This window comes from Pecten maximus, chromosome 15 (assembly GCF_902652985.1).
Source record: "Pecten maximus chromosome 15, xPecMax1.1, whole genome shotgun sequence".
Classification (NCBI taxonomy): domain Eukaryota; kingdom Metazoa; phylum Mollusca; class Bivalvia; order Pectinida; family Pectinidae; genus Pecten; species Pecten maximus.
The window spans coordinates 30,073,868-30,093,396 of NC_047029.1; the positions used below are offsets into that span (position 1 = coordinate 30,073,868).

Consider the following 19,529-nt stretch of genomic DNA (forward strand, 5'->3'; position numbering starts at 1 on the left):
TGACACCATTAGTCAGGGTCATCATGGTACCAATGATGACACCATTAGTCAGGGACATACTGGTACCAATGATGACACCATTAATCAGGGTCTTACTGGTACCAATGATGACACCATTAGTCAGGGTCATACAGGTACAAATGATGACACCATTAGTCAGGGTCAACTGGTACCAATGATGACACCATTAGTCAGGATCATACTGGTACCAATGATGACACCATTAGTCAAGATCATACTGGTACCAATGATGACACTATTAGTCAGGGACATACTGGAACCAATGATGACACCATTAGTCAGGGTCTTACTGGTACCAACGAGGACACCATTAGTCAGGGACATACTGGTACCAATGATGATACCATTAGTCATGGTCATACTGGTACCAATGATGACACCATTAGTCAGGGACATACCGGTACTAATGAGGACACCATTAGTCAGGGACATACTGGTACCAATGAGGACACCATTAGTCAGAGTCACACTGGTACCAATGAGGACACCATTAGTCAGGGACATACTGGTACCAATGAGGACACCATTAGTCAGGGACATACTGGTACCAATGAGGATACCATTAGTCAGGGACATACTGGTACCAATGAGGACACCATTAGTCAGGGACATACTGGTACTAATGAGGATACCATTAGTCAGAGTCATACTGGTACCAATGAGGACACCATTAGTCAGGGACATACTGGTATCAATGATGACATCATTAGTCAGGGTTATACAGGTAAAAATAATGACACCATTAGTCAAGGTCATACAGGTACAAATGATGACACCATTAGTCAGGGTCATACTGGTATCAATGATGACACCATTAGTCAGGGTCATACTGGTACCAATGAGGACACCATGAGTCAGGGACATACTGGTACTAATGAGGACACCATTAGTCAGGGACATACTGGTACCAATGAGGACACCATTAGTCAGGGACATACTGGTACTAATGAGGACACCATTAGTCAGGGTTATACAGGTAAAAATAATGACACCATTAGTCAAGGTCATACAGGTACAAATGATGACACCATTAGTCAGGGTCATACTGGTATCAATGAGGATACCATTAATCAAGATCATACAGGTACCAATGAGGACACCATTAGTCAGGGTCACACTAGTACCAATGAGGATACCATTAGTCAGGGACATACTGGTACCAATGATGACACCATTAGTCAGGGTCATACTGGTACCAATGAGGATACCATTAGTCAGGGCCATACAGGTACCAATGAGGACACCATTAGTCAGAGTCATACTGGTATCAATGATGACACCATTAGTCAGGGTCACACTAGTACCAATGATGACACCATTAGTCAGGGACATACTGGTACCAATGAGGATATCATTAGTCAGGGTTATACAGGTACCAATAATGACACCATTAGTCAGGGACATACTGGTACCAATGAGGATACCATTAGTCAGGGACATACTGGTACCAATGAGGATACCATTAGTCAGGGACATACTGGTACCAATGATGACACCATTAGACAGGGTCATACAGGTACCAACGAGGACACCATTAGACAGGGACATACTGGTACCAATGAGGATACCATTAGTCAGGGACATATTGGTATCAATGAGGATACCATTAATCAGGGTCACAATGGTACCAATGATGATACCATTAGTCAGGGTCTTACTGGTACCAATGAGGACACCATTAGTCAGAGTCACACAGGTACCAATGAGGACACCATTAGTCAGGGTCATACAGGTACCAATGTGGACTCCATTAGTCAGGGACATACTGGTACCAATGATGACACCATTAGTCAGTGTCCTATCAGGACGGGTATTAAGGAAACACCAACAATCAGGGTCCTATCAGGACGGGTGTCAAGGAGAAATAAACACTCAAAGTCATATTAGGACGGCTGTTAAGGAGACACCAACAGCCATGGTCATATCAGGACGGGTGTTTAGGAGACACCAACAGCCATGGTCATATCAGGACGGGTGTTAAGGAGACACCAACAGTCATGGTCATATGAGGACGGGTGTCAAGGAGACACCACCAGCCATGGTCATATCAGGACGGGTGCTAAGGAGACACCAACAGCCATGGTCATATCAGGACGGGTGTCGAGGACTATTCTAGGGTTATGTACGGTCTCCTCTACACAGGTTATGAGTTTGATTGGTTTTTCGTTCAAATTACATATAAATAACCTTAGCACGTCACCCCTTGAAATTCCAATGAACTCTTACATAACCATTTAAAGCTGGACCTGATGCAGAACAATATGAGCTGTTTTTAATTAGGTCAGTTTGTCTTAATTCTGTGATTTAACTGATTTTAATACTTTATCCTTATTTGCATATTTATCAGAAAATAGCGTTGTGGAATTATAGCGGATGGTCATATTCTCCTTGTACTTTTTCAAATGACGTCATGCAAATCGATATCTTTGTTTGGTATTTTGCCTTCGTTATATCGATTTCGAGTTAGAATTACGGTTTCGTTTCAATAGCTGTATCTGCCTTTTTTACTGAAAAAAAAAAGAAAACCGGGAATTCAAATTCAAGAATGAGCATATTAAAAGTTTTGTAAACAGGTAATTATCAACGGCAACCTTCTTCTTAATTACCATATACTCCTGCTGAATTCACAGCAATGACTGGAATCAAAAACATATCTATATTGCTTCGAAACCCATGAGCATGTTGCAATTATGCTATGCACTTTTCTAAAGTCATATTTTAATATATCCTTATTTGGATTGGTTTTGTATTGTTGTGTGTAACGTCCTATCAACAGCTAGGGTCATTTAAGGACGACGTCCCCTGTGTGCGAGATATATGCGTGTAGTGAATGTTTCTTTGTTTTGGGAGTTTGCGGTATGTTTGTGTTTGTTTCCTTGTGATAGGGCGGAACTGATGCCGACTTCATAGTGCTAACTCCCTGAAGCAAACTGCCGAAGACACCTCATCAGTTTACATAATATTGACAACGGGCGAAACAGCCGACCTACACCAACTCAACTGAAGGTTAAAAGTGAGGCATTGCCGAGGGAGACATTCAGAAGAAGAATGTTGTTAATAAATAAGAGAAAAATATATAACCCCAAATTTAGTCCAATCATACGATTTGGTATGTCCTACCTGCAGTTCAGAAGACAAATTTGATTGTTGTATATTTCCGTTATATATATTTTGATAAAAACCAGGTTTTATAGTACTTGACAATAGAATTGCAGACAGTTAGTGAGTATCCACAGTATATGTGTGAATGTCAATTCGTCTGGTCGATTTGGCACTTTTTGGGATGCTATTGAAATACGACCATATGTCACCTTTCCTTATGAAGGTTTGGCGCGACATCGCGATGATTTAGCGGTAATTCTTCGCTCTTAAGCAGTTTTTAATGATATTGGTATGTATATGAAACTGTGATTCACATGATGCATTAAGTTATTATGAGAAGATAATACTATATTTTTAGCCCACCATCATCAGATGGTGGGCTGTTCAAATCGCCTTGCGTCCGTGGTCCGTGGTCCCTCCGTCCGTTCGTAAACAATTCTTGTTATCGCTAAGTCTGAGAAAGCACTGAAGGGATATTTCTCAAATTTCTTATATGGGTTGCCCTTGGTGCCTAGTTATGCATATTGTATTTTGGAACCAATCTGAAAACAACATTGCTGACAGGCAGCCATCTTTGATTTTGACAATTGAAGTTTGCTATCGCTATTTTACAGAAGGTACTGTAAGGATCTTTCTCAAATTTCATATGTAGGTTCCCCTTGGTCCGTCGTATTGCATTTTGGTACCAATCTGAAAACAACATGGTCGACAGACAACCATTATCGCTAAATCCCAAATTTCATATACAAGTTCCCCTTGTTTGAATAGTACTGGAGGGATGTTTCTTAATTTGCACAGATTAGTAAGAGGAAGAGGAAAATAGAGAGAAGATCAATCTGACATGGAACCTATAAAAATCTTCCAATGGTGGGCGCCAAGATCCCTCTGTAGATAGGTACTCAATCTAGGTTTATACAAAATCTTCAATTTACCTGATCGCACGCTGTTTTATTTTCAACAGGAGAGCTTGGTTTGTTTCTATATAATATTTTAAGTACTTATCTTGGCGCTCTCAATTTAAAGAGCAAACCCGAATTTAAACAGATAAGCGTAATTATGAATTGGTGCCTTTACAACACGTGCCTTTGTAAACAAGAACGTGCAATTAGCGCAATAAGAATTTAGCAGAAAATAGCTAAAGTAATATTACCGCTAAATATGTATGGTTACAATATGTCAATGGTTGGACACACTCATTAATTATATTTTGGATATTTACCAATCAGTGGTAGTGCTTTGTTTTGGTAAACAGCATGTTCCCTTTTCCCTTGGATATTTGATAAAAATATTGATTTTGTCTTTGGACACGTGCATTTCATATACACATTAATTGCATACACTTTTTATGAATATATATGTATATATATATATACTTCCGATGAAACTAATTAATTTTCAAGAAATAAAAAGCTACATTGAACCTTCTAGCTGTATACAATAACTCAAATGAAAATAGATACTCTGGTGATGTAAAGGCGTCGGATGTATTGTGCCATTACGATTTACAGTATGCTTGTTTCTGACATTGGTTTTCATTACGACATCCGTTCGTGCAGATTCTTTAGACTGGACGCATAATATTTAATTAAAAGTCTATTCTATGAAGACGTTTTAAATGCAATGTCCTATTCTAGCATGTGGTGATGCAGTTTGTCTACGTTTCGTTGGGCTTAGTATTTCTTCATCATCTTACTAATTTCCTTTTCCTAAAAATCAATGTTTTTTATTATTATTATTTTATTACAGTTTTATAAAATTAATTTTAATCATAATAAATAATAAATAATTTTAAGAAATTTTCAATTTGATAAAAGAACGTATCACTTTTTCTTTTACCCTCACTTTTTATTCAACTATCCTTTGACAACAGTTTTGCAAACTCAGTTTAGCAGGTAACAGCAGAACACCATTGGAACGGCACTGCCTTGTTGTCAACGTCACAGGGGTATATTTACATTTGCTCCGCATTATCCGATAGACACATTGCTAAGAGGAAGCTGCCACCATACGTCTATAACACTCAGTGCCTCAGGCTATAACACCCAGTGGGTCATGTGACATTAAAAAGGCAGGATTGTTTTTGTAGGTTCAGTTTTTTTTCAAAGTTGACGAAAATGGTAAGACAATGTAAATATAAGTATTGAACAGTGGTTTTAATGTTGTTATATCGATATGGCACCAAGATGTATGGTGGGCAAATGTAGCAACCATGTCATTTGCCCACCATACATCTTGCTGCCATATAGACAATAACAACATTAAAACCACTAGTCATTGCTTAAATGACGTCAAGGAGTAGGCTGCTGATTCCTGAGCTTTTCGACACATATATTATTTTTTTCTAATAATTCTTCTTTTACAAGCAAATAAATAGAAACTTTATGGTTTCCCTTTTTAATATATCATATTGTAAGAAAATTACAAAATTTTGGTATATTCTGTCATACAAGTGTAGTTTGCTATTAAATGTTGTATTCACCAGAAAACCATTCACAGTCCTGTATCTATTAGTGAATGGTATATTCAACAGGAAACCATTCACAGTCCTGTATCTATTAGTGAATGGTATATTCAACAGGAAACCATTCACAGTCCTGTATCTATTAGTGAATGGTATATTCAACAGGAAACCATTCACAATCCTGTATCTATTAGTGAATGGTATATTCAACAGGAAACCATTCACAGTCCTGTATCTATTAGTGATATATTCAACAGGAAACCATTCACAGTCCTGTATCTATCAGTGAATGGTATATTCAACAGGAAACCATTCACAGTCCTGTATCTATTAGTGAATGGTATATTCAACAGGAAACCATTCACAGTCCTGTATCTATTAGTGAATGGTATATTCAACAGGAAACCATTCACAGTCCAGTATCTATTAGTGAATGGTATATTCAACAGGAAACCATTCACAGTCCTGTATCTATTAGTGAATGTTATATTCAACAGGAATCAATTCACAGTCCTGTATCTATTAGTGAATGGTATAGTCAAAAGGAAACCATTCACAGTCTTGTATCTATTAGTGAATATTTTATTCAACAGGAAACCATTCACATTCCTGTATCTTATATTAGATGATATATTCAACAGGAAACCATTCACAATCGTGTATCTATTATCAAGATTATGTCAGTAGAGGTTACTTCCTCTCATCAGAATATAAAGAAAAAGTCTAGACATGGTAGCATGCGTATCATGAAGACATGTTTCCCAAGATTGCGGAGTCTATTAATGAACATGATGTTTTACTCCAAGATTGATATTACAACATTCCCTGGTGTTACAAAGGCAAAGAGTATGTCGTTGAAGTATTCCGTATAGCAATAAAAGGTAAAATAAAAAAAAGAATTTCACAAATATCACACATAAACAATATATCTCTAGATACGAGTTCAATTATACATAAGTCGAATAATGAAGTGTCATCAAGACATGGTCACCGACCAACTGACAAATTGGTTCAAGATAGAGCGTTTTCAGCCGATTTATAGTACGTTTCAAATAAATTAATTATATAAGGTTTTTTTCTATTGTTTAAAGTCCAATCAACAGCTATAGTTATTTGATTGTATGCTAGGTACATGCGATTAGAACATCTGAGTGTGATTTGAGGGGCTGCGATATGTTGTATTGTCTTCTTGTGATAGTGCGGAACTGAATTTAAAGGGCTTCTTCACTGAGGCATACTGACGAAGACACCCAGCAGGATACCCCACCCTGTCACATCATACTGATAACGGTCGTCCCACATATCAAATTCTGAGCGTTAAGCATTAGTCGCAATTGCCATTTTATAGACTCTGGTAACACTCGACCAGGGGACAGATTCACACCTGACAGGAGTGAACGCTCGAGTAAAGACCAAAAGTGAGGGAGTGTCAAGGGAGACATATTGAAGAAGAAAGTTGTTAAGAAAGAAGAGAAAAGAAAATATCCCAGAATTTAGTCGCCTGTTATGTTCAGGCAATAGGGGTAGCAGATACATTTCTTGCGTTCTATCTGCAGGGTCTGATCAGTTTTGCATAATCTTAAATCATCTTTACCTACCGATAGATGTCCATACTTTAATGTCGTATTATCTTTCAGGTTCTGATCACTCTGCGGAAGGTTGGGCTGAAGATAAGCGATATTTCCGTCCTGTATGCTCTCCTCAGCACATCCCTATCTGGACTCCTCAACCCAATAATCTTCGGTCTGTTCGACAAATCCTACCGACACGGCTACAAGAAAATACTGAAGTCTATCAAACTCACCTGCAAATGTAGAAAAGGCGAATTTCAACAAATACAAGGTAAGATGATTTTCGGAAAATTTTGTTTAAAAATATATCACCTCTTATATTGTGTGTAGAGCAGAGCAATCAAATCCCGAACAGGTTTAATATAGTATTTATTGATACAAAACATGTTTGTTAGTAAATGTAAGTACATAAACTTAGATGTGTTGGAGAAATACGAATGCTCCCATCAGCACCCCAAGAGAAGTTTGGAACTTTTCTGGATTATTGACATTGTTAATACGTGTAGGTATACTTATAACTCATATGTATTCGTTGACCAAGTTTCCTAAATCATCTGCCGGCCTGGTTCAAATTCCATTTGCGGTAAAATTAGTTTAAGCTGATAATTATGATACTGTTTAAAGTTTGATTGCCAATTTTGTTGCTTCCATGGACTAATGTAGGGAAGTGACCCTCGTGCAAATGAAGTGAACTGCGAAGCAGATAATGCACCATTTACAGGAGGTTCACTTCCCTTCGTCAGTCAATGGAAGCAAAATTATTGACAATCAATCTTTATATCTACGTTTACTAATTTAAAATCTCCATTGTCACATTGCAATAATCGGTCGCAACGGTATGACGTGATTGCGTCACTGTGTAACATTTTTCTACTTATCGTTCATGTTTGCACAGTAAATGGAACAGCAGTCAGTCAGCTACTCTAGTCATCAAGGCGACACAAAATACAGTTTCAGACACGTTTTGATTATTACGATGTTGACATACATATAACGACTTTTTCAATATAAAATACTCATTCACAACAAACATTTAAATACTCTATGATAAAGACTTAACCATAGTCTTATCAATACGAATGTAATGCGCAGTGTGAACAGTATAAAGTATGTGTGTGGTTTGGTCATTTGAGACACAGGCGCTATGAGACAACACTGAAATACTACAATATTCGAAAACCTCTTAAAACTCGATTTTATAAGGTTTTGGAATGTGAATGTATGAGCTCAAGATCATTCGAAAATGTTCAACAATGTGGACTTTTGCCGCAGATTAGTGCAGGATTTATATGAAGTTCTCGAAATATAAGACTTCCTTGTCGTACTGTGATTTAAATTCTGATACAAGTCAGTAGAGAAACATAGATTTAATAATGGGCGGTATTCGACGGCCAGAACTAGTGACCTATAAGTAAGATGGACGCTGACGATAGTAATGTGTCCATGCACTCGATATAACATAATGCTGATACCAGTCAGTTTTGTGTTGTATAACAGTGTTAAAATTGAGGCTTAGTTTTCTATGGCCGCTAAAATGATATCCTGCATTCGAGACAGCTTCTCTGCTACCAAACCGTAGGTTATGAACTCGGTGCTATCTGAGTGCCAGTTCCCTGTCAGATCATATTATTTCTAAACTGTCATCATTACACTGGCAATTGTTTTATCACATAAATCAGTTGTTTCACTTATGTTTATGTACGTGTATATCTATGCTACACAATTCACAAAATTAAAGTGCATTCAAGTCTGAGGCGGAAAAAGCAGGTCGTCATCGCAAGCAGTGAATGAAAAGCGGTTCGTCTCTCAGAACAGAAGCACGCGACCGAACATCATCGGGAAATAAAGTAATCTGAGTTTACTAATTTCATTGAGGCGGAGCGAAGTAAAAATGTAGATATAATACTATGAATTACTTTGAATACATATTCTTACTTGAATAAGTCTGGACAATAAGATGAGATCAATAATTACAATTCATTACCTTTGCACTGTCGATGGAAATGAATGAAAGTAACTCGTGATTCAAGCATCACAAGCCCTAAACAGCTAAACCTTATAGTGTCGTGTGTTAAAACATAAATGTAACAAATGTTGAGAAAATGCCTTATTGTTAATACTTTTAGAGTCTGAAATAAAGAATAAAGTTCATTCTGCAGAATCCATGGCAACAAATCTGAAATATGACTCTAGCTATGTCTGCCTACAGAATCGATGGTATAGAATCTGAAATAAAATTAATTCCTACGGCATAACCTATGATAAAGAATTTGGCAAGATCTCAACCAGCACAATTGAACAGTGAATCAAAAATAGAACTGAAGCAAAGACATCTTCTACACTTTTGATATACATATATCTACTTTGTTCATTAAAAATATTGAGCTACAATCTAATACCCCTTTAAAAATGTTCGAGGAAAGCTGGATTCTACAGGGCGGGTCCACTTGAAGTTTTCTCCTCCGATCAATGAGATACTATTGGTTTCATTCGTATAACTGACGATAAACCCCTGCTTAACGTGCAGTATTTTGATAGTTGGGTGACCGTTTCGCCCGTTTGCTTCAGTGAGGTAGTTCAACAATGTCAGCATCAGTTCCGCGCTATCACAAGGAGACAAACACACTCACAACACGCATGTATCTCACAGGCGAGGCCGTTCTTAAAGTGGCATAGCTATTGATAGGGCGTTAAGCAATACTAAACAACTTTATCCACACAGGGGAGGCCATCCTTAAATTGGCATAGCTATTGATAGGGCGTTAAGCAATACTAAACAACTTTATCCACACAGGGGAGGCCATCCTTAAATTGGCATAGCTATTGATAGGGCGTTAAGCAATACTAAACAACTTTATCCACACAGGGGAGGCCATCCTTAAATTGGCATAGCTATTGATAGGGCGTTAAGCAATACTAAACAACTTTATCCACACAGGGGAGGCCATCCTTAAATTGGCATAGCTATTGATAGGGCGTTAAGCAATACTAAACAACTTTATCCACACAGGGGAGGCCATCCTTAAATTGGCATAGCTATTGATAGGGCGTTAAGTAATACTAAACAACTTTATGCAAACAGGGGAGGCCATCCTTAAATTGGCATAGCTATTGATAGGGCGTTAAGCAATACTAAACAACTTTATGCAAACAGGGGAGGCCATCCTTAAATTGGCATAGCTATTGATAGGGCGTTAAGCAATACTAAACAACCTTATCCACACAGGGGAGGCCGTCCTTAAATTGGCATAGCTATTGATAGGGCGTTAAGCAATACTAAACAACTTTATGCAAACAGGGGAGGCCATCCTTAAATTGGCATAGCTATTGATAGGGCGTTAAGCAATACTAAACAACCTTATCCACACAGGGGAGGCCGTCCTTAAATTGGCATAGCTATTGATAGGGCGTTAAGCAATACTAAACAACTTTATGCAAACAGGGGAGGCCATCCTTAAATTGGCATAGCTATTGATAGGGCGTTAAGTAATACTAAACAACTTTATCCACACAGGGGAGGCCGTCCTTAAATTGGCATAGCTATTGATAGGGCGTTAAGTAATACTAAACAACTTTATGCAAACAGGGGAGGCCATCCTTAAATTGGCATAGCTATTGATAGGGCGTTAAGTAATACTAAACAACTTATGCAAACAGGGGAGGCCGTCCTTAAATTGGCATAGCTATTGATAGGGCGTTAAGTAATACTAAACAACTTTATGCAAACAGGGGAGGCCATCCTTAAATGACCAAAACTGTTGATGGAATTTTAACAAATACAAAATCAAACTGAAATTATTCTTAGACTCCCGGGTGTCTTCAAAACAAGAGACATTGTAAAAACAACCCTGCTATTGCAGAGGGACGCCACTGCTAGTCGCAACATATGACATTCAGTGAGATAGAGATGGCATAATTTCCTTTGTTCATGCACGGTTGGGATGAAAACGAAATTGCGCATCTGTCACATTCGGGGTTTAGTAGAATTGACCATGAAGGGTATCCTTCCGATTCACCTGCGACATATTTGATTCAAACGTAAGCTTATACTTTCAATCTGACGATATTTTTGTAGGTTCATATAAACCGTCCTTAAAATACATGCATGTGTGAAGTTATCGATACACACATGCAAACTCGTACAGCAACCTGTCGATATGGATACGACTATGTCAAAATTATATACATGTATATGTAGCAATTATATTAGTACAACTGTAGCCAAATAAGATGTTTTAAATGTAATCTGAAATAAAATGAAAATAAATAAACAAAAATACTCTTGCATCATTACCATCTTACAAGCGTAATACAATGTATACTAATCAAACCGAAACAAAGCATTCATTAAAATATGAATAAGAATTATATTTATCTCCTAATTTTGATTTGACGTATTTCATCGTCGTAACCACCATGAGAGTGATTTTATACTTAATAAAAAGCATATGAACCCATAAACGAGATAATTACGGGCACGTGATCACATGTCACGTGTTTGTTATCAATAGGTTTTATGATAATCGGTTCGCGCTATTATTTATAGTAATTATTATCAAAAACCGGACGGATGATGGCGTCTTCTCATCATGAGCACCGCCTCAGTGATCTTAAGCTGAATAAATCCCATAATTGTGGAACGGTAAGGCTCTGAGAGGAATGTATTTGACTTGGTAAAAGATATCAATTCTTTCTGTTTTATTGAAATCGATCATTTATCAAGTACCGTGGGTGTGTATATTGGCGTATCGAAATCTATACCGAGTTGTCCATTATCAGAGATTGACATCGGTGGAATTTGACCTTAGGTGGTTCGAGGAGCAAACGTCAATGTAACGTATGTGATTGGATCGGATCCAAGTGATTTGAGATGAATAATGTCTCTAAAAATCTTAAATATCAATTCAACAAAACCCATTCCGAATTCAATTTATATTCAAATGATGGACCTGTTTGGAAAAGGGGATGATTTTACAATATATTGAACTAAAATTTATCTTTTGAAATGTTGCTTGCATGATACAATTTAGATTGCCATTCACATTTCAATCTTGTTTATGCAAAGTGTATTTAGATTAATGTTATTTTCATGCCCTTTCAGACCCAACCGTACATGTTTCCGCAACATTGGATTATCTGAAGGAATATATTTTCTAATAAAATCTAGATACAAAAATGTAGCGATTTATGTTTTACATTTTTATAATGTTTCGCACTTGTTGGACGTCTTTTGGGTCCAATGTCCTTAGATGTTGCTGAGCTGTTAAGCTTTGTATATCAATCAATCAATTCAAAGCCGAGAAAGATCACACGACGTTTAAGTATTCACGTAAATGCCAGGATGCTAGGTTGTAATTCCCGTGAGCAATTTTAAAGAAGAGGTTTTTTCTGTACTAGAGGTTATTCGCGTTAATGATAGTGTTAATGTACCCTTATATCCGGTTCATGTATAATTAAAATGTTTCGTTCTCACGATAACAAACAACTCGTTTAGTCTTTACAACATCACGGAGTATTCTTGTTATTTCAACTCAGATTCTCTCTCACGAAAAACCAAGAAAAAGATCGGTGACAATTGAATTAACCCAATGAAATAATCTTTTGTATGATTATAAAGCATTGAAATAATATCATTTCTCTCACGAGAAACCCTCTAAGAAAAAGATCGGTGACATTTGAATTAAACCAATGAAATAGTCGTTTGTATGAATATAAAGCACCATAATAATATCATTTCTCTCACGAGAAACCCTCTAAGAAAACGATCGGTGACATTTGAATTAAACCAATGAAATAGTCGTTTGTAGGAATATAAAGCACCATAATAATATCATTTCTCTCACGAAAAACCAAGAAAAAGATCGGTGACATTTGAATTAACCCAATGAAATAGTCTTTTGTATGATTATAAAGCACCATAATAATATCATTTCTCTCACGAAAAACCAAGAAAAAGATCGGTGACATTTGAATTAACCCAATGAAATAGTCTTTTGTATGATTATAAAGCATTAAGATAATATCATTTCTCTCACGAGAAACCCTCTAAGAAAAAGATCGGTGACATTTGAAATAAACCAATGAAATAGTCGTTTGTATGAATATAAAGCACCATAATAATATCATTTCTCTCACGAGAAACCCTCTAAGAAAAAGATCGGTGACATTTGAATTAAACCAATGAAATAGTCGTTTGTATGAATATAAAGCACCATAATAATATCATTTCTCTCACGAGAAACCCTCTAATAAAAAGATCGGTGACATTGGAATAAATCCAATGAAATAGTCTTTATATAATTTCTCACACGAGAAACCCTCTGAGAAAAAGATCGGTGACATTTGAATAAACCCAATGAAATAGTCCTTTGTATGATTATAAAGCACTAAAATAATATCATTGAAGCATGCCGTAATCACAATGTTAACAACCTAGGATAAATGTCAAAATATCTACACATTATACTGGTAAACGTCAGCTGGATTATGTAGGGTTTCCAAAACGAGAAACATAGGAATACTATTGAACACATTTTGTGAGAAAATGTCTTAATACTCGAACTCTTTTCATAGTAAAGCAGAACTCTTCTTCTTCCACTGACACTAAAATGAAAAAAAAAAAAACACGAACATTTTTTCTTTATGCTTTCCGGAAGAGAGTGAGGACTTAATCTGGAGTATTATAAAAGTATCTTACTTTCAATTGCAACGAGCAGACAACATGTTTCTGTATTAACGTCGCCAGATAGTGCGGCCTGTTTATGGGCATTAAATATTGAACATTTTTCTCCTTAGTTATTATTTCGGTTTGGACAGACAATACTCAAACATTGCACTTCATATTAGAATTCATGACATGTGGTTCCGACAGGTCGGCATCATGCTGCAATACGACAATGTAAATATTTTATGTTCGGTTTTGTTTTTGGATTTGAGTTTTGCTTTTCATTGACATAGCAAAAACCCAGTGGTAGAATTGATGAGATAATCTTGTAAATAGGACGGCTGTGGAATTCAAGTATAGCACTTTGGTTCCTGCAAAATCAGTAGCATCCAAACCACAAGCCAGTGTAGACCCATGGGTTTGAACTAAATCGAATCGTCTAGCCATTTGGCACATAGCTGTCTTCTGTTGACATTTGTGTATCATATAGGGGCGATATTGTGTAAATTATGAAAGACACGCATATTCTGGAACGACCCTGCAACGATTCGCACTTTAACACGAGTCAGCCCAGTAAATATCACACAAAGCCATTTACAGCCGTCTCAAACTCACATTTCAACTCAACCCTACAACGCAAATCTCTCGTGTGAGCTCAGCTCAATTTTACATTTCAGCTTAATCCCACAACGCAATCTCATATTTGAGTTCAATTCCGCAACGCAAACTTCTCAATTCAGCTTATTCCTATAACGCAGTCTCATATTTTATGCTCATGTATACAACACAATCTCACATTTCAGCGCGACAAACCACACTGACAGACCGGCAGAACCCTACCGACTCCAAACACCTTAATCAAAATCATCACGCTGTATCGATCTCTCCCAGAGTGCATTGCGGTATCCTGTAATGAAGAGAACCGCAATGCACTCTGGGAGAGATTGACGCTGTATAGTAACTCGGCACACTCTTTCTGTGGTTATATATATGAGATGCTATAATATCCAACGTGTGCTATGAAATTTTACCGATTCCACCTGCCCATAGAACAAATGCCGCAAAAAATCGTACGCGACGTCTTTTGAAAGTGGTTAACGGACTGATCTGATAACACTTAGTGTATATATGGGCTTGTCTAAGTGCAAAGGCCTTACCTGTACCTTCTAGACTTCGTAAATGTTTATTTCTAGATAAATATACTGAAACGAAAAAGAAACGCAACATGGAAAATTGTGATTAATTTTGTATTAAATATACATATCTGTATAAAAATCGCAGAAATAAACATGCACCCTGCCTAACACCCATACCAATCTTCAAAATCACCCAAGTGTGACTAGAGACCTATGCACTTCCGGCGCGGTAAAAACATCAAAAACCGTGCCTGTACAAACATATGCGTTCTTTTTTCATTCAAACCAGTATCAATTCATCACTAACATTGAGCCACATCATCGCCAATACTTTTGCAAACAATAATTCCTTTTACAATTATGCCACGGTTATCAAAGGTTGATAGAGGACGTGCTATAGCGATGCTTCTGGCAGGGAACACGCAACTTCACGTCGCTCGACAATTCAGAGTTCACAAATCGACTATTAGTCGATTAGTTTCACGTCTTAACGCAACAGGAAGAGTCGATGACCAGCCGAGATCAGGACGTCCACGCGTAACGTCGCGACGTCAAGACCGGGTTCTTAGGTTGGCACACCTGCGTAACAGGAGATTAACGGCCGCTGAAACGGCAAGGAATACGATTGGTAATCATAACCGTCGAATTCATCCCCAAACAGTGATCAACAGACTGCGTGAGGCTAATTTGCGTGCAAGGCGACAGTACGTTGGTTTACCACTAACACCGCAACGTCGAGCACGTCGTATGCAATGGGCAACGGCACATATGCCCAGACGTTTTCCTATGAGACGTTGGAGGTCTATGCTCTTCACCGATGAATCTCGATTCACGTTATTTCGAGCAGATGGCCGTCAACGTGTGTACCGGCGTCGAGGCGAACGTTTTGCTGACGCCTGTGTTTTGGAACACGACCGATTTGGGGGTGGATCAGTTATGGTTTGGGCGGGAATCTCCCATGGTTTGAAGACGCCTTTGGTGATAGTCAATGGGAATTTAACGGCCGTACGCTATCGGGATGAGATCCTTAGGCCCCATGTTGTGCCGTTTGTTAGGCAGCATCATCTAACCTTTCAGCAAGATAACGCGAGACCACACGTTGCAAGAGTCTGTAGAGACTTTCTTGCGACACAGAACATTGTTCCTATAGATTGGCCTCCATATAGCCCCGACCTGTCCCCAATCGAGCATTTGTGGGATGAATTAGACAGAAGAATTCGAAATCGCCGTAACCCCCCAAATACCCTCCCTCAGTTAGCAAATGCACTCGTCCAAGAATGGAATAACATTCCAATACGGAAAGTCAATGCCCTGATGAACTCAATGCAACAAAGAATTAGAGATGTGATAACTGTTCGAGGAGGACACACACGATATTAGGGCACGGTTTCAAAACTGCTGCCATTTCAACTTGGATTCACGTAGGGTACTACCAATCATGACCTTCTAGCAAAGTGACCTGTTCTTAAAAATCTCTAAACATTTAAAGGATGTTACATCAATATTCAATATTAACTATTACATATGAAATTTAAACATAATGCTCACAAGTATTATTTTATTAAACCTACAATTTGAAGTTGCGTTTCTTTTTCGTTTCAGTATATAACGTTTTCTTGGTTTTATGTATGAACAGATCGTGCAATTCGAATGTCAGTTTTTCGCGATTTTATTCTATCCTCGAAAATAATAACTACAGATTACATCTTCAACAGTAGAGTCATTTCCATAAAGATAAAATGTTAATTATTTTTTAAAAAAAACTGCTCCCTTATGTTTCCCTTGACATTGCCACACTTATTGCCTTCAGTTGAACGTTGTCGGGAAGGCTTTTGGTCTTGTCGCCTGGCCAAGACATGAAACTCCTGTTTGGCGTTCAGCATTTTTGGAATGGGGCGACTGGTTATCCCGTTAATGTTGTCGGTATAATGTGACCGGATGCAGGTCCTGCTGGATGTCTTCGGGAGAAGGCGACATCAGTTCCACACTATCACGGGAGACAAAAAAACAACAAAACGCAGCCTCCCAAAACACACATAGGCCACACCAGCATTACACACAAGGGGAGGTCGTCCTTAAATGACCGTAACTGTTCAAACCAAGCCAATTATCTTCCTTATACTTGGGGCGTTTTGCATTTCTCAGGAAAATTTGATCATGGACTGTCCTGTAACGTCCATGGGCAATATATTTACCTCGTGATATCCTGAATAGAATGCGACATGTCCCTCGTATGTGGTTCAGTTAAAGTGGCTACAAACTACAACATAGATAAATCGCCTGAAAATGTCCCTGAATGTCTGGTCACGGGGCAATAAACCTGGCCAACTAACAAACAACACGGATATCAACTCTTAACGAATCTGAATCAGAACTACTTTGTATTCGTGAATATGGTTGAAATATTTATTGATTAGCAATACCCTGTGTCGAAAGCCTACGTAAACGGTATCATTGGCAATAATGCATTAGCTGTATGCCATAAATTGGCTTTCATTCCGACCTAACAACTGACTATTATATCACATCATGATAAAAATATAATTATAGAGTATGGCCAAGTACACAATACATAGTGTCGTTTTGATGTGATATAAGGCACACATAATGTTCGTTTCCACTATAGAGATTTTGACATCATAAAACCATTCTGAATTGCTGGCTACAGTATCTGTCACAAAACGTCATCTATGTCATTTTATAAATGGTTGAACTATGTGTATCACTGGCTAGTATTTAAATCTAGTAATTACTCATATCGTGTCTTTTCAAAGTGGTTTTTCTTTGTATTATCAGTGATCTCGTGTCCTGTAGCAACAACCGTAGATAGTAAAGACTTCTCATCCTGGATATTCCAGAGTGAACGTCATGAATCGAAGGCACATGGCTAGATAATTTATTAGTGTCAGGCCAAACCTGACCAATCGCAAGGCGTTTACATTTCTGTTGATAATTACAAAAGGGCGACACCGAGTTCAAAGACAGTATTTCAACAGTAGGGTAACTTAGGGGTTCGTTTGATGTACACAAAAGTATCAAATATGTCTTGTTACCCACCAGTGTCAAGACGTATTCCATGGGTGAAGAGGGCGAGGGTGAATGTAACCCATGGAACATGGACATATCGAGGATGAGACTGTCTGCTATTTTTTGTTTTCAAACTTCTGTAACCGATAATTTGTCAGCATATTGCTAGCTTTTGATGCATTCCAAAGCATCCATCTGTATTTATAATGTCAATAAGGAAGCTTGGGTTACATTGCATAGATGTCATTAGTTTGAAGGGTCATCTGTATAGCAAAATAATGTTGAATTTCAAACACGAATTAATATATAATTACACAAAAATAGTCATGTAATATACCAAAACATTTGTTAGGGCATGTTGTTGTTTACAATCACCAAAGATTTGCTGTAGATGATATCAGTTTCTTTAACAGAGTTACTTTGTGATAAGATGTAGCATGGAATAAACCTGAGTCACAAAAATGACCAAACCTAAACAATTTACAAACATCTTAACAAACATCTCAAACATCTTAACAAACATCTTAACAACTACAGGTCCCACGGTTTGCCATGATATATACTAAAAGTTCATCATGTAACTTCTGTTAAATTGCATCATAGTAGGAATTTATAGGCTTGTAAAATATCAGTTTTGACTGTATTTGCTGTTTAGAAACCCCTTAATGCATATAATGGACAATTTGAAGTAGTGCAGTAAAGAAGACTTAAGAAATATCAAATATATTTAATACTAGTTTTCATTTAGACTAAATGCTTGGGTTATCTATTTTTACAGCTGTATCATCGGACCCAAACGTGCCTAGATCTGCTTCTGACGCTGTTCAGCTGTCCACAAACAACTACCGAGACCCGCTCCCTCATTCCGCTTCGACAGGTACTTCCGCTTCCGGTCTAAACAATGCTGCATTCTGTGACGTCGCAACACACAATCTGGAAGACAGTGAACGAAAGGCAGAAAACAGTGCTCTTTTAAAATATATAGGATCAGACAAAGGCAGAAAAGACAACGAAAGAACGGGACTACTGGAAAATTCATCGTATTTTGCATCGTCGTCGGCGTTCGGAGGACCTGCAGACCCCAATGATGATTCTCATTCATCGTCTTCGTCGCTATTATCATCTATATGTGATTCACAAGACGATCGATCTTACTCATCTAGTGAGGAAGAAGATGATGACGAAATGGAATTCGATGAATCTGTTGTAGAGGAAAGTACGATGTAGTTCCCTTCTACTTATCTGAGATCGATTATTACTATTTCTGAAATAAAACAAATTAATATATACCCTTTGATTGCATTTTATCTCGTTTTTGTAAGTGTTTGCTAAATCTACAAACAGGACTATGTAATTATGATACAGCTTCCAAATTGGGAATACCGAATGACGTCACTTGGTGCAAAGTTGACCCTAAGTTACACAAACGCTTTGCGTGCCTCAGATAACACTTTGCCGCTTTTTATCAAGCATTTAGATGATCCAGTAAATAAATATACAAGGAACACATTGATGATTTTGATAAAACACGCACAAGAATACCACAG

At 37.7% G+C, this 19,529-nt stretch overlaps 1 protein-coding gene across 1 annotated transcript in view; it reads left to right on the forward strand.

The window, feature by feature from the left end:
* Positions 1 to 19,276, forward strand: part of LOC117343116 (melanopsin-like) — a 70,945-nt gene extending 51,669 nt beyond the window's left edge. Inside the window, exons 3-4 of the mRNA XM_033905430.1 lie at positions 7,222 to 7,426; positions 18,761 to 19,276. Coding sequence (XP_033761321.1) covers positions 7,222 to 7,426; positions 18,761 to 19,209 — 654 coding nt within the window. The 3' untranslated portion in view covers positions 19,210 to 19,276. The remainder of the gene's footprint in view (positions 1 to 7,221; positions 7,427 to 18,760) is intronic.
* Positions 19,277 to 19,529: the final 253 nt, after the last annotated feature.